This window comes from Pavona decussata, unplaced genomic scaffold (assembly GCF_977016875.1).
Source record: "Pavona decussata unplaced genomic scaffold, jaPavDecu1.1 SCAFFOLD_137, whole genome shotgun sequence".
Lineage (NCBI taxonomy): Eukaryota > Metazoa > Cnidaria > Anthozoa > Scleractinia > Agariciidae > Pavona > Pavona decussata.
The window spans coordinates 382247-398641 of record NW_028145550.1 but is presented as its reverse complement, the minus strand read 5'-3'; the positions used below and the strand labels follow the sequence as shown (position 1 = coordinate 398641).

Genomic DNA, 16395 nt, shown 5'->3' with positions numbered 1-16395 from the left:
ACTTAAAGGTGGCCTAAGTAAAATTTTCTTGTAGCCAGAATTTTTTTGTGTGGTATTTATCGAATTTATGTATCATTTCGGCGTGTTTTATTGTTTATTGATTGATAATTTTGACGATTTTCTGAAATTTGAATGGAAACGAGAAATCCAAAATGGCCGCGACTATCGTCAAGTGGTTTTATCATCGTTCAATTTTGTGGGCGTCAAATGGAACACTGAGATGTAATATACAGCCTCTTCCAAGTTCCATTGTCACAAAGTTGGTGGTGGGGGATGGGGGATCACCAAAACATGTCAGAAAATAATAATTTTGTGATATTTAGCTAGCCAATTCAGCCCAAAAAGTTAAAACCGTTTTCGGCTTTATTCCTGGTTGGAAGGTACATTTGGCTGCGCGGCTGAATGGGAAAATGGAAAAGAAATCTGAAAAAAATTAAATATTCTGTTAGTAATCAACTTGTACTGTTTTGTCAGGCGATGAAGTTCTACCTGTCCTTGTAGACATCTCTTATAAAGTCAAGATTCCATTTTATTACAATCGTTATTTGTTGTAGTAACACAAGTACTGCAAGTTCGTTCAAAGTGGCGGTAGCGAAATTTCTCTTGAGACAGCAGAAGAAGTCAGTCTTCACTGACGCTGATGTTTGAGGGAATAAATCTCACATTTCAAATAGGACATACCGTGTCAATATTGTTTGCACTTCTGGTGAAAAACCTGCTCAAATATGATCTTTTCGATTATTTGATCTCGCTGTTGTTTTGATAAGGTTATACATCTAAGACACTGAAAAGTGTCCCAAGCGGTAAGTTCAGACTATATAGGTGCACGTTTGTTTTCAGAGGGTTGAAGGGAAATAGTCATGATGTTTCTCCAGCTCTATTTACTCAAATGCATCGAGAAAATAGACTATTTATAAGCAGCAAGTCGACCTCTTTTGTTCAATAGCAAAACCTAAAATACGAGCCACGTTGATATTCAGGAGAACAATAAACAAATGCGTTTAATATTGTGACTTTGGGTCTCGCAGAGGGTTAATTACCAAGGAAACCCAACGGCGAATCGAAAAAAATGCAGAAAACTACTTTAAATGTCGTTTCTGTTCTCCAGTTTTAGGGCACACAATCCCTTTAACCTAATTTGCGAGTTGCTGTTAGCTTTCAAGAATTTAAATCACAGGTGACTTTATCGCGCACTCTGTGGGACAATTTCAACAGAAATTAAATGTCAGTTTTTTATAGTGTTCAATTAGAACCGTAGTGGTAATTATTCATACTTACCACTGGATTTGTCTTCCTCTGAACAAGTGAGGAACACAGAAAACGCGAAAGAAGCGATTATTTATTGACGTCAAAGCCGTACTATCGCCAGTCTCCCGTCTTGTGCGGTATTTACCCAACAATACAATATGGAATTATTGCATTTTATTACAGGCAACAAGTTTAGTTTAAGAAAATGAATACGAAGCCTACCTGGGTTGTTTGTCTCTTCATCCTCTTTGTTATCGCTGCCTTTGCAAATGGTAAGTATAGCAAGGTTGAACTATACTTTTATTAACTAATATAAAGAAAATAACACAAATTATTAAAAAAATTGGATCATTGTATAATACAATTCCAGGGATTATATTGGCCATGGTATATGAGCCATTTTATCGTGCCCGAGAAAAAGGGACCATTAAATTATTTTCTGGTTGTTCCTGCCGGTAAAGCGAAATCAGCAAGATCTAGCAAGACTTCTTGATTGTTTTTGACAAACCAATTATTCCACTCGTGCTTGTTGGATATGAGATGATTATAGTCAACTAGGCGCGTCTATCTATCATGTTATATCCACAACGCGCTCTTGGAATAAATGTTAAATATAATTAATTGAGAATAAGGGAACTGTACTTCGTTGATAGGCAAAAAAAAAAAAATGATTTGGTGAGAGCCTGAATGCTACTTATTAAGTGTGTAGTTTTATTTCTTACGAATTTAACATTAACAGTTTATAATTTTGATTTCTGATTGTAAAAGTTGGTCCAAGCATTCTGGACACTTTAATATAGAGTTGTCTGGTTGGTATTGATTTTATTATTCGTGGTAATTTTCTGGGAGCTGGTCATTTTGTGAGTTTGTGATATAACGTTGGAGCTGAAGAGATTGAAGTTAAATTCTAAAATACTGTATATTTGAACCTTGGATGACCTCATTAAGAAATAGGAGACCTTTGAAAAACTTAAAACGGAGGTTGAATGGGATTGGAACCCGCGAAGTCTGCGACATTGAAGCATCTCCTCGTCCTCTGACGATACAGTTATATACGGACTTACAAAATGTGCAGACGTACCGCACGGGCATCGCAGAGGTCACAGAAAAAAATTCCGCGCCTCCAAGCCTGAATTTCTTGGGATTTCTTTTCGCGGCTGCCTTAGTTTTGTAAATTAATAGAGATTTTTTCGCTTTAATTAGTCCGTTCATATGAATTTCAAAGAAATAGCATTTCACATATGTCACATCCATAAGATTCTTCAGGTGAATACTTAAATCACAGTTTTCAGGCTTCGCCAGGAGGGTGAACTTAGTAATGGGCGAGTAACGCCTTCTTAACAGGTGATTCGTTGGGTGACATTCAGCCCATTCAGCCTAAAGGATAATGGTTGGTGATTAAAATTACCAGGATTTGTTAGTTGGCAGTTTCTGGTAAAAAAGTCCCAAATTCATTAGTTGAGTCCCGATAGTGACAAGAACCTATTTTCCTCTTACATGTCACGTTATGGTCATACATTAAGGTCCTGATGATGAGAATAATGGAAATGATTAACGCATTAAAGATAAGTTGCTGCGATGTTAAAGCAATCTCTCCCAACTAGCTTCATGAGAAATGTATGGAGAACACTGAGGAGAATAAGCATGTTGATCGCCCTTTGAGGCTAACGGTCACATGGTATAAAAAATACCACCTTGTTAGAGATCGATGGAGAGCAAGCTACGCACTGGGACATCTAAAACAAAGAGAATTCAAATTTGACTGGATAAAGTTGCTTTTATTTTGGATGTCCCAGTGCGTAGCTTGCTCTCCAGCAAGGTGTTTTGTGTACCATGTGACCGTTAGCTGCAAAGGGCCCATTGACTGTTTGCAACTACGTTCACTGACACCCAGCAGATAATTACACTGCGCCCAATGATTTCTGTATTAACGAGATCTGAGTGAAACGTTTTTAGAACACCTACAATTATTTGCTTCTACCAGCTACTGAGGAGTCTGCTACTGAGGAGTTTGTATCCGCTTCCGGTATAGAGACCGGTTCGGCTACCGGAAGTGGGGATTATCAGCGTGAGAGAGATGAAGAAATACAAAGAATTGTAGACAAGCAGACATCTACACGATACAAAAAACGTAAGAATGGCGACTTTTAATGCAATTGCGTTGACTTTATTCCTTTTCCTGGATGTGTCCGCAATGACCTCTGTAATAGTACAGTTAACAACCCCAAACTTTGACTTTTGCTTAAATTTATCCGGCAACAATTTAGTACCGAGAAATTGAAGATGGCGGATTTAAGATGGCGGCTGTGAAGTATTAATGACGACATGCAGACAGTCTCAAGAGACAGTTTCAGACGTGCTATTTGCCCTCCAGGTTATATTCTCTTTAGCTTTAATGTGAAGTAATGGGACATACTAGAACCACTGATCCTTGAACTAAAAACCAACGCCTTCAATACACGTTTACATTTTCACTGATTTGTTTGTCTTTGTTAACCTTAACAATATTTGAATCGCCATTAACAGTTTATAATTTCTCCATCTCCAATGCCTTCTCCAGTTCCATCTCCGGTCCCTTCACCATTTCCATCTCCAATGCCTTCTCCAGTTCCATCTCCGGTCCCTTCTTCGATGCCATCTCCAATGCCTTCTCCAGTTCCATCTCCGGTCCCTTCCCCGATGCCATCTCCAGTGCCTTCTCCAGTTCCATCTCCGGTCCCTTCTCCGATGCCATCTCCAGGGCCTTCTCCAGTTCCATCTCCGGTCCCTTCTCCGATGCCATCTCCAGCGCCTTCTCCAGTTCCATCTCCGGTGCCATCTCCAACGCCTTCTCGAGTTCCATCACCGGTCCCTTCTCCGATGCCATCTCCAACGCCTTCTCCGGTTCCATCTCCGGTCTCTTCTCCGATGCCATCTCCAACGCCTTCTCCGGTTCCATCTCCGGTACCAGCTCCAATGCTGTCACCGGTTCCCGCACCGGCTCCCTTTCCAGATCCAGTTCCTGCCCCGGCCCCAGCGCCAGCGCCTACACACGACAAAGGCAAAAAGCAGAAGAAAAAACACGACAAGCACCTTAAGGGTAAAAAGCGAGGAGCCAAGGAACATAAAAAAAACCATGAAATCTAAAAAAAGTAATCGTCAGCTGAAAATCTAAAAAGTCGAAACCCTTAAAAATTTGTGCAAGTCATTAAGATTTTAAGAAGCAAATAAAGTTATTTACTCGTCTCACTTTTGGCATTGCCTTCCTTTTTTTTTAGAACTTTCCAACATTTTATTCTACTAAAATTTTCTTTTGGTCAAGACAGTATGATAAGTAAGCATGTTATTATGATTCACAATAACACTTGCTACCGCGGATAACTCATCACGGTGGCACTGATACTGGCCAAATTGCTCCAAACAGAAGTCCAAGACTTGATATCGCCCACTCCCCCCTTCCCTTCCCCCCTACAATATTGATGAACAAAGGAGAATCAAAAAGTACGATTTCTACAAGTGATAATACTCAATACTGAATGGGAGGAGGAAGGGGGGGGGGGGGGGGAAGATGTCAATCACGACTGTTGAGGCTAAGTAAAGTGGAAGCAATTTTCAACTCAACATGCTAGTAATGTGGCGCAATTGTTAAAACAAACACTGAACACTGGCACTCGACTGTTAATATAGTTTTTTTTTTCGTATTACCGCCATCAAATGTGGTGTTAATGACCGATTGAGCATTTGGTATGGTCTCTTAGAATTTCCTAGCATCTGGACTCTAGAATTATTGAGGGCGTACTTTAAGGTGGCTTAATTGAAATTTTCTTGTAGGCGGAGTTTTTTTGTGTGTTTTTTTTTTTTTTTCGAATTTATGTAACATTACAGTGTGTTTTATAGTTTATTGATTGAGAATTTTGACGATTTTCTGAAGTTTGAATAACAACAAGAAATCCAAAATGGCCGCGACTGTCGTCAAGTGGTTTTATCATCGTTCAATTTTGTGGACCTCAAATGGAACACTGAGATGTAATATACAGCCTCTTCCAAGTTCCATTGTCACAAAGGTGGTGGTGCAGGATGGAGGATCATCAAAACATGTCAGAAATAATAATCCTTGTGATATTTAGCTAGACAATTGAGCCCAAAAAGTTAAAACCGTTTTCGGCTTTATTCCTGGTTGGAAGGTACATTTGGCTGCGCGGCTGAATGGGAAAATGGAAAAGAAATCTGAAAAAAATTATATATTCTGTTAGTTGTATCTACTTGTACTGTTTTGTCTGGTGATGAAGTTCTACCTGTCGATCTAGACATCTCTTATAAAGTATCTCTTATAAAGTCAAGATTCCATTTAATTACTATCGTTATTTGTTGTAGTAACACAAGTACTGGAAGTTCGTTCAAAGTGGCGGTAGCGAAATTTCTTTTGAGACAGCGGAAGAAGTCAGTCTTCAGTCTGATGTCTGAGGGAATAAATCTCACATTTCCAATAAGACATACCGTGTCAATATTGTTTGCACTTCTGGTGAAAAACCTGCTCAAATGTGAGCTTTTCGATTATTTGATCTCGCTGTTGTTTTGATGAGGTTAACATCTAAGACACTGAAAAGTGCCCCAAGCGGTAAGTTTAGACGATATAGGTGCATGTTTCTATTCAGAAGGTTGAAGGGAAATTGTCATGATGGTGCTCCAGCTATTTTTACTCAAATGTATCGAGAAGATAGACTATTCTATAAGCAGCTAGACGACCTCTTTTGTTCAAAAGCAAAATCTAGAATACGAGCCACGTTGATATTCAGGAGAACAATAAACAAATGCGTTTAATATTGTGACTTTGGTTCCCACAGAGGGTTACGTTAATCACCAAGGAAACACAACGGCGCAAAAATTGCAGAAAACTACTTTAAATGTCATTTCTGTTCTCCAGTTTTAGGGAACACAATCCCTTTAACCTAATTTGCGAGCTGTTGTTAGCTTTCAAGAATTTAAACCACAGCTGACTTTATCGCACACTCTGTGGGACAGTTTATTTCACCTCGAAATCAAAAGAAATTAAATGTCGTTTGTTACGGAAGTCTGGGGAGGCATTTTACTAAGGAAGAGACAATGTTTTCAGCAAAATTAAATCCGAATTGCTGATGCAATTCGAAATGCGAAATAAACCGCTGGGTCTTCCTGAATTACTCGTACTTCGCTTGTCTAATCAGTTCCGGCCATAAGTAATAATCACACTTGATACTCTGAAAAATGACAATTTACTAGTGAAGGTATTCTTGCTAAAAGGTTACATTTGTTTCGAAGAGGTAGCATGGCCGAGTGGTTAGAGGTTCGGGGTCTCAGGTTCGAATCCCCTCTCTGACTCGGGTCAGTTTGGGTTTGTAATGTTTTTTGTTTAGTTTACATCATTTCTTTCAATTCAGTGGATTAGAACCGTAGTGGTAATTATTCATAATTACCACTGCATTTGTCTTCTTCTGAGCAAGTGAGGAACAGAGAAAACGCGAAACAAGCGATCCTTTATTGACGTCAAAGCCGTACTATCGCCAGTCTCCCGTCTTGTGCGGTGTTTTCCCAACAATACAATATGGAATTATTGCATTTCATTACAGGCAACAAGTTTAGTCAATGAAAATGAATATGAAGCCTGCCTGGGTTTTTTTGTCTCTTCATCCTCTTTGTTATCGCTGCCTTTGCAAATGGTAAGTAGAAAAAGATTGAACTAATAATTTTATTAACTAATATAAACTTTAATTAATTAATATAAAGGAAATAACACAGCCATAGCCCAAGGACAAGACGAGGAAACGTCGCCGATAAGCAGCCAAATTCAGTGCAGTCTTATTTCAGATTGTAAAAGTTGCTCTAACCATTTATAATATAAATATACTTTGACCCTGTTCAGACTAGGTGCCCGTGCTTTGCTCATGTGTTCGGGCACTTAAAATGACGTTGTTCAGACCTCTTGGTGCCCAAGGAGCAATCGTGTTCTCGTTCGTCAATTTAGCGCCCAACATTTTGTTAACTGCATCGTAGGTAGGCAGTTGGAAAAGCGAGGGAGCTGACAAAATCTGGTTCAGGCCAGTGCTTGTCGCAGGGAACGATACCCGAGTACTCCTCTTGGAAGAAGTGCCCGTGCCTGGGCATGGTGCCAAGAGTTTTGCTCGGGAACCGACAAAAAGCTATGTTCAGATTAGTGCTCGTGCTCAAGAACCGGGGCGGGGCACTAGGCTGAATTGAACGGGGACGTAAGATTAATACGTTAAATTACATTGCACCAGATGATGTTTGTATTGCCGAGATTTGGGTTAAAATGAGGTCTTAAAAACTGCTATCGTTTTCTTCCCCACTAGCTTCTGAAGCTTCTGGTATGGAGATTGCTTCTGCTATAGCTAGTGGCAACGGAAGTAGGGAAACTGAATTTTGTTCAAAAAATAGGAGGTAAAATCTGACTGAAACAAATCCAAGAGACTGATTAACAACTACTGGTTCAAAGAATCTGGGGTGTCGAAAAATTGAGGGTTTAAATAACTGAGATTGCACTGTAAAAATAAATAACTGTGCATATTTCATAATTCATTACTCACTACTGAGTTTTTAATTTTCTGTTAATTAAAAGAGATGGCTGATAAGAAGTTTGACCTTTTATCTGTTATCACAGTTATCAACAGAAGCCAGCATTAGACATGGCCTGAATATCAGCCATCTCCTCTCCAGATGATTGGCGAGCGACAGGAAACAGGTAAGGTGAGGTTTTGTCTTAAAGTATACATGGAATGCCCCTTGCTCAGCAAGCATATTTTTGTAGCCTCTTTATCAATTGAATATTTATGAGAATGATTGAGTGACAGTGCTCTGTTGCTTATTAACACAGCTAGGTCCCGGCATCCAGTAGCCAATCTCTCTAAATTAAAGCCAACTTTAAGTTAAACCCATGGCATCAACGACCACTTCCATCGCCATATCCACGAGTTAACGATAGTGTCACTTTGATTTATTGTAGTAATGTACAACGTTTTTGGAAAGACTTTGAATGCTATTTCTTCTTATTGACAAAAGAATTCTTCCTCCTAACTTTGCAAGATGTCATGATCGGAATACTATATGCAAAATTCCCTTTATATCGAGGCATGTTCTCATTAAACATAAGGTGCAGTTAAAGCGCGAGCTTTGTTGAAAACACAGTTACTAACAGATTTCCCAGAAGCGAGAATAACAAACAACTTTGTTGGCATAAATTTGGCCACGGTTTGTGGCAAGTTTAATTGAACAAATTATCAAACCCATAAAACAGCAAAAAAAAAATTAAAGTACAATCTCCTGTTGATAAATGGGGCGACAAAATCTCGCCTGGGATGACTCTGGCCAGGCATCAGGAAAAGACGTTAACGTAACAGGTGGTGAAAATGGGGAGGAGGTGGGAAAGAGATTTCTGGGGAACTGTTCAATCTGAGGGCGAGGAGAAGAAGGAAGACTACCTCGGCAAAATTTCTATTTCATAACCACGCTTATCATTTGCTCTAAGCTCATTGGCTACACTTACGGTGCTATCCGCACCTGATACAACCCACCTCCACCGGATTATCACGTGAACACCACGCCTCGATATAAATTACATTATGTCGGGCCATAATGTTTGCTTTCACTGAATTATTTGTTGCTTATTGCTAAATCATTTGTATGGGGTTGCAGAAAAAATCAGACATTACCAAACATAACCACCTTTAAACAAAGGGCTAAAATTAAGTACGAAACAGAAAAGTTTATATGGTTAAAACCAATTGCATGGACAAATTTAATAAAAATGGGCTCTGTGCCTAGACTTTGCAACATTCTAAATTTTTTATAAGGGTGTTTTTATAAGAAACCGGCTCTGCGCTTGGGTTTGGTATTAATGGAATCATATACGTATTGTAGATTTTTTTTTTGGAGGGAGGGGGAGGGGAGTATTATGAAGTAGCATTAGTATTTTTTTGATGGTAAGTAATGTAACCATTGTTAATATTGTTAGTATTGTATTAGTGTAGTACTAGTTAGTACTGTACGTATGTATATGAATAAGTATTGTAAGTACTGTCTTTATTAAAATAAAATTTGTATTAAAAAAAATAGTGCACAGTGCTAAACACTTCGCACTTAAATAAGGTCATTTATTTATTTATTTGTATTGTCACCGATTCCTCTATAATTCAATGTAAAAAAACTCCAGCTCCCTAAGGATTAATTTAGTATCTGTTAATTCGTTGTCGGCTGGTTTCTGCTTCTTCAGTTATGAAAATAACACTTGAAGTGGATTGCAAATTACTGATTGGCGAGCAGAAAGGATTCTGATTCCTTCCTATAGTACTCTAGTCACAACAATATAAATTTTGTACGGCTCATTTCAGTTTCCTGCTGTTACCGGTTCTTGCTTCAAGGTTTGTTTCTCAAGTACTAACGCTTCAACACTCAATGCAAAAGCCTACATTTCCAGGCAAGGGTGACTATATGGAGGGTTGGGTGACTATATGGAGGGTTAAGGTAAGGGTTATTAGGGTCATGTGGGTGACTATATGGTACCTTAAAATAAATTACTTGCCCATTTTTAAATGCCAATTTTTAAGCCTTTTCCCACTGGATTTCCCTAACGAGTGCAAATTCCGAGCCTGCTGTCACAATAACTGATCCTGCGCACTAAAACCCTGTTCCTTTGGAGCAACACGATCCGAGTGATCTTAATCTTGAATAAAAAAAAATCCTGACCCGGATCGCCCCAAAGAAATCACCCTAAGTTTTTTCGCGCCTCGAATAGCTCTTGTAATTTAGCCCAATTTGCGGGTGGCATTATTATGTATTCTTCTAAAAACGTTTTTGTCGTTGTTGTTGGTATTCAAGCTCCAAATTACCGGAGTAACAAACAACCCTCAAAATAAAGAGCTTATTCGTTTCTTTTAAAACTCTTGATAGTGACCAAGAAGCAATTGCCCTTAATAAAGTTGAAAATGTTCAATTATATATGAAAGTAATTCCCTCTATGAAGACGAGTTTTGGTTTATTCATGAAAAGTAAATGCCCTTTAATTGTCGGTCGGAGTTATACCCTGACGCCCAATTATTTTCGCGAACTTGTAAAACAAATCTTATAAAATGTCGAAGTTTTGCTCCAAAATTTTCTGTAACCAATTCATACTCACTGTTGTTTTGCATTACAATTTTTTTTAACCAAGCCTCTCTTAACACCATCTATATCCTTCGCTTAAGCGGTCGCTGGAATTGAATTGCATTCCCCAGATATTTTTCTCCAGTTTTGAATTCTCGAGATTTAAGATCATCATGAAATAAAGACTACTTTTTGTGTTTCATCGAGTATTTGTCCTTGCCAGAGCCAGAGCAATGCGGTTGAACGAAACCTTTCATACCATGTTGCCATCACCCGCAGTCTTTTCGTATGCTTCAACAATTACATTGTCGTCGTCTAATCATTTAATCTTTCGTAAAAAGAAACAGCAACAAAGGATGCGAAACAGCTGAAGGCGGAATTATTGTCTCGCATCTTCAGTTTTGTATTCTTTCATTATTGCAGGTTTCGATTAGTTTGCAAATTGCAAAGAACATCTTTTGAAGATATTCAAAAGTAGCCCCAAGCAGGTGAGTCTTCCAGGTGAGTTAAAGGAGGCGTTATTTTCAAACAATTGCGCTGACCAACACCTTAGTCTCAAAGTTTCTGCAGCTTCATGGCCGGAGATATGAACATTTCAAATTTTGTTTAAAAGACTCTTTGAGTGGCAATTTCTTTCCTTCTAACCTTAGAAATATCTGCTAAAAACAAAAATCACATTTCTCACTCCACCATGCCTCTCTATTATTATATGGGATTTTCCTCTAGATTTCTGGATCTCCCGGCGATTAAGGAATTTTGTTAAGTGTTTTATTTTATTTGTTACTATTGTAACTTAAATATCGGTGATAATGATCGAGGAAATTTGTCAAACATTGTAATTTCCAACCAACTTGTTTCTCCTTATCAGTAATATCGGACATGCTAAAATCAGATTGAATTTCCTTGAAAATCGCACAACCATGTACGCAAGTCTGCCCTCTTACTAATCGAGTTGACAGGAATGACATATCTGGAAACATTGAAATACTTGTGGCAAATAACAGCTGAATACAGTGTGTTAACTGGCATGGGTTTATGTAATATATGTTTAGTCTTTTAAAAAGTATTTAGATTTTAAAAAGTAACCTGCTACTGATTGGTAAATAGAAAGATATGTTAATTTTATTTTTTAGTGGGAAAAGCCCAATCTATCTGATCAAATACAACGCGTCAATTTGAACACATAATTTTGGAATATGTTTATTTTAGTCTTAAGAAATGCAGTTATATTTGGTAAATAATTTTAAATATGTCAGATTCACATGTTGACCTAATCTTTTGTCGGAAAATCCCAGTCTATCTGATCAAATAAAACGTGTCAATTTGAATACATAATTTTCAAATAGGAACTTTCTTTTTTCATGAGATAACGTTTATTTAGACAACCGGGCTAGGAAATGTTTTGTCTTTTTATTTCATAAAGACTTTTAGATTTGGTAGCGAATGGTTCCACATCCCGGGAAAGCGAAATAAAATCTACGGAGGTTTGGGAACTTTCGTTTTTCAGCAATCCAAAAGACTTGCAGTGCAGGATATCAGTACTTTCAAATCGTCCAAGAAAAGACGTTCCTAAGGAGTTACTTTCTAAATCTAAAAGGTACCTTGAAGCTTGGGGTCATCTAAAGGACAACTTACACGTACTAGTTATCGACTCGATGAGTTGGTTCAATCGCACAGGCGAAATTTACACGTTAGAAATTGTCGGACCTTTTCTAGTTCTGTTGGCGTAGCACGGGGTCTGTATACGTACGTCTGTATCGGGCCGATTTCCTTCCGCTCACTGATTTTCTTTGTAAAATTAGGCCAAATCGACTCGATTAAACTATTACGTGTAAATTAGCCTACTGAAAGAGACAATATCAGTTATCTGTAGTTACCTTTGCCGGAAGGAGATCGACTTTACAACAAGGAAAAGACTGTGATTAAAGATCCTACTGTTTTTAACAACTCCGAGTTAGACTCACGCCTGTCTTAGTATATACCTTATACTATATGCGAGACAAAATCGCTCAAAGACGTGCACGAAGGCCGAAGTGAAACTTAAAGGCATTAAGGCGTAACGGCAACTCGCGCCAAACCACAGTGAGGGGCCTCTGTAGGCCTGCCAATTTTTTTTACCAAGTGCTTTGTTTTTATTTATCCATCAAAAGATTTTGTTTCCACTACTATTCGGATCAAAAAGTGTTCTCATGTACTTTCCTCTTTACAAATCAAAAGTTAAGGGTCAGCTTTTACAAGACGTTCCTACTTGTCAATGAGTCTAAACTCATGTGCTTTACACCTGCAGATACGTGCCGGTATTTGTCACATTTTTTCCTTTACCCCAGGGGCCTCAGAATGTATTTCTCCAGGAGCCCTCGTTACATGGGTCGCTCTCCATTCCACGGTTCGACGAAAATCCGCTTTCGAATGTGACCAAATCTTTGTCGGGATAATCCCTTATGTTGTCTTTCCAGCTCCTCTTCTACATTTAGGTTTTGCCAGCTTACCATGCTCAATAAATGGCCGCTCCCGTGACCAAAATTTATCGCATACGGACGATTCTTTGTTTCTGTCCCAACAAACAGAACTCATCCAAAGTAACACCATGCCAACAACCATGAGATTTCAGATAATAACTGAAGCATAAGCATTGGTATTTTTGCATTTTATTGCAGGCAAAATGAAGATGAAGCCTGCCTGGGTTGTTTGTCTCTCCATCCTCTTTGTTATCGCTGCCTATGCAGATGGTAAGTATAGCAAGGTTGAACTAATAATTTTATTAACTAATATAAAGAAAATAATACAAATTATTAAAAAAATAAATCATTGTATAATACAATTCCAGGGATTTGATTGGCCATGGTATATGAGCCATTGCATCGTGCCCGAGAAAAAGGGACCATTCTTGATTGTTTTTGATAAACCAATTTTTCCACTATTGCTTGTTGGATATGAAATGATTATAGTCAACTAGGCGCGTCTATCTATCATGTTATATCCACAACGCGCTCTTGGAATAATTGTTAAATATAAGTAATTGAGAATAAGGGAAATGTACTTCGTTGATAGGCCAGAAAAAAATGATTTGGTGACAGCCTGAGAGCTACTTATTAAGTGTGTAGTTTAATTTCTTACGAATTTAACATTAACAGTTTATAATTTTGATTTCTGATTGTAAAAGTTGGTCCAAGCATTCTGGACACTTAAATATCGAGTTGTCTGGTTGGTATTGATTTTGTTATTCGTGGTAATTTTCTGGGAGCTGGTCATTTTGTGAGTTTGTGATATAACGTTTTAGCTGAAGAGATTGAAGTGAAATTCTGAAACACTGTATATTTGAACCGTGGGTGACCTCATTAAGAAATGAGAGACCTTTGAAAAACTTAAAACGGAGGTGGAATGGGATTGGAACCCGCGAAGTCTGCGACATCGAAGCATCCTCTCGTCCTCTGACGATACAGTTATATACGGACTTACAAAATGTCCAGACGTACCGCACGGGCATCGCAGAGGTCACAGAAAAAAATTCCGCGCCTCCAAGCCTGAATTTCTTGGGATTTCTTTTCGCGGCTGCCTTAGCTTTGTAAATTAATAGAGATTATTTCGCTTTTATTAGACCATTCATATGAATTTCAAAGAAATAGCATTTCACATATGTCACATCCATAAGATTCTTCAGGTGAATACTTAAATCACAGTTGTCAGGCTTCACCAGGAAAGTGAACTTAGTAATGGGCGAGTAACGCCTTCTTAACAGGTGACCCGTAGGGTGACATAATATTTAGCCCATTCAGCCTAAAGGAAAATGCTTGGTGGTTATAATTACCAGGATTTGTTAGTTGGCAGTTTCTGAAAAAAAAAATTCCCAAATTTATCAGTTGAGTCCCGATAGTGACAAGAACCTATTTTCCTCTTACATGTCACTATATGGTCATACATTAAGGTGCTGATGATGAGAATAATGGAAATGATTAACGCATTAAAGATAAGTTGTTGCGATGTTAAAACAATCTCTCCCAACTAGCTTCATGAGAAATGTATGGAGAACACTGAGGAGAATAAGCATGTTGATCGTCCTTTGAGGCTAACGGTCACATGGTACAAAAAATACCACCTTGTTGGAGATCGATGGAGAACAAGCTACGCACTGGGACATCTAAAACAAAGAGAATTCAAATTTGACTGGATGAAGTTGCTTTTTTTTTGGATGTCCCAGTGCGTAGCTTGCTCTCCAGCAAGGTGTTTTGTGTACCATGTGACCGTTAGCTGCAAAGGGCCCATTGACCGTTTGCAACTACGTTCACTGAGACCCAGCAGATAATTACACTGCGCCCAATGATTTCTGTATTAACGAGACCCGAGTGAAACGTTTTTAGAACACCTACAATTATTTGCTTCTACCAGCTACTGAGGAGTCTGCTACTGAGGAGTTTGTATCCGCTTCCGGTATAGAGACCGGTTTGGCTACCGGAAGTGGGGATTATCAGCGTGAGAGAGATGAAGAAATACGAAGAATTGTAGACAAGCAGACATCTATACCATACAAAAAACGTAAGAATGGTGACTTTTAATGCAATTGGTTTGACTTTATTCCTATTCCTGGATGTGTCCGCAATGACCTCTGTAATAGTACAATTAACAGCCCCAAACTTTGACTTTTGCTTAAATTTATCCGGCAACAATTTAGTACCGAGAAATTGAAGATGGCGGATTCAAGATGGCGGCTGTGAAGTTTTAATGACGTAATTAGCACGTCGTATGACGTCATATGCCACATGCAGAAAGTCTCAAGAGACAGTTTCAGTCGTGCTATTTGCCCTCCAGGTTATATCCTCTTTAGCTTTAATGTGAAGTAATGGGACATACTAGAACCACTGATCTTTGGACTAAAAACCAACGCCTTCAATACACGTTTACATTTTCACTGATTTGTTTGTCTTTGTTATCCTTAACAATATTTGAATCGCCATTAACAGTTTATAATTTCTCCATCTCCAATGCCTTCTCCAGTTCCATCTCCGGTCCCTTCACCATTTCCATCTCCAATGCCTTCTCCAGTTCCATCTCCGGTCCCTTCACCATTTCCATCTCCAATGCCTTCTCCAGTTCCATCTCCGGTCCCTACACCGATGCCATCTCCAGCGCCTTCTCCAGTTCCATCTCCGGTCCCTTCTCCGATGCCATCTCCAATGCCTTCTCCAGTTCCATCTCCGGTCCCTTCTCCGATGCCATCTCCAACGCCTTCTCCAGTTCCATCTCCGGTCCCTTCTCCGATGCCATCTCCAATGCCTTTTCCGGTTCCATCTCCGGTACCCGCTCCAATGCCGTCACCGGTTCCCGCACCGGCTCCCTTTCCAGATCCAGTTCCTTCCCCGGCCCCAGCGCCAGCGCCTACACACGACAAAGGCGAAAAGCAGAAGAAAAAACGCGACAAGCACCTTAAGGATAAAAAGCAAGGAGCAAAGGAATATAAAAAAAGAACATGAAAACTAAAAAGAGTAATCGTCAGCTTAAAATCTGAAAAGTCGAAACCCTTAAAAATTTGTGCAAGTCATTAAGATTTTAAGAAGCAAATAAAACTATTTACTCGTCTCAATTTTGGCATTGCCTTCCTTTTTTCAGAACTTTCCAACATTTTATTCTACTAAAATTTTCTTTTGGTCAAGACAGTATGATAAGTAAGCATGTTTTTATGATTCACAATAACACCTGCTACCGCGGATAACTCATCACGGTGGCACTGATCCTGGCCAAATTGCTCCAAACAGAAGTCCAAGACTTGATATCGCCCACTCCCCCCTTCCCTTCCCTCTTACAATATTTATGAACAAAGGAGAATCAAAAAGTTCGATTTCTACAAGTGATAATACTCAGTACTGAATGGGAGGAGGGGGGGGGGGGGGGGGGGAATGTCAATCACGACTGTTGAGGCAAAGTAAAGTGGGACCAATTTTCAACTCAACATGCTAGTAATGTGGCACAATTGTTAAAACAATCACTGAACACTGCCACTCGACTTTAAATATAGTCTTTTTTTCCGTATCCCTGCCATCA

The 16395-nt window shown here is 39.0% G+C and overlaps 2 protein-coding genes across 3 annotated transcripts; both read left to right on the top strand.

Moving 5' to 3' along the window:
- The first annotated feature begins 1425 nt into the window (after positions 1–1425).
- Positions 1426–4415, top strand: LOC146467160 (uncharacterized). Its single transcript, XM_085126120.1, has 3 exons — positions 1426–1520; positions 3233–3379; positions 3809–4415. The coding sequence occupies exons 1-3, from the start codon at positions 1454–1456 to the stop codon at positions 4372–4374; spliced, it is 780 nt and encodes a 259-aa protein (XP_084982246.1). The 5' UTR covers positions 1426–1453; the 3' UTR covers positions 4375–4415.
- Positions 4416–6827: 2412 nt separating this feature from the next.
- On the top strand, positions 6828–15899 carry LOC146467159 (uncharacterized). 2 transcript variants are annotated; one of them, XM_085126121.1, is made up of 4 exons: positions 10740–10864; positions 13017–13088; positions 14746–14892; positions 15484–15899. In XM_085126121.1, the coding sequence occupies exons 2-4, from the start codon at positions 13022–13024 to the stop codon at positions 15825–15827; spliced, it is 558 nt and encodes a 185-aa protein (XP_084982247.1). In that variant the 5' UTR covers positions 10740–10864; positions 13017–13021; the 3' UTR covers positions 15828–15899. The 2 variants fall into 2 exon arrangements, 1 of the variants encoding a protein (XP_084982247.1); XR_014867794.1 differs by lacking the exons at positions 10740–10864; positions 13017–13088; positions 15484–15899 and adding an exon at positions 6828–6923 and having other exon boundaries at positions 14746–14899.
- The last annotated feature ends 496 nt before the right edge of the window (positions 15900–16395 follow it).

Bases quoted from the DNA above. Each gene is read 5' to 3' on its own strand.
- LOC146467160 (XM_085126120.1), top strand. From the start codon at position 1,454: ATGAATACGAAGCCTACCTGGGTTGTTTGTCTCTTCATCCTCTTTGTT. The intron at 1,521-3,232 runs GTAAGTATAGCA...TGCTTCTACCAG, and splicing joins TATCGCTGCCTTTGCAAATG to CTACTGAGGAGTCTGCTACT. The intron at 3,380-3,808 runs GTAAGAATGGCG...TGCCTTCTCCAG, and splicing joins ATCTACACGATACAAAAAAC to TTCCATCTCCGGTCCCTTCA.
- LOC146467159 (XM_085126121.1), top strand. From the start codon at position 13,022: ATGAAGATGAAGCCTGCCTGGGTTGTTTGTCTCTCCATCCTCTTTGTT. The intron at 13,089-14,745 runs GTAAGTATAGCA...TGCTTCTACCAG, and splicing joins TATCGCTGCCTATGCAGATG to CTACTGAGGAGTCTGCTACT. The intron at 14,893-15,483 runs GTAAGAATGGTG...TGCCATCTCCAG, and splicing joins ATCTATACCATACAAAAAAC to CGCCTTCTCCAGTTCCATCT.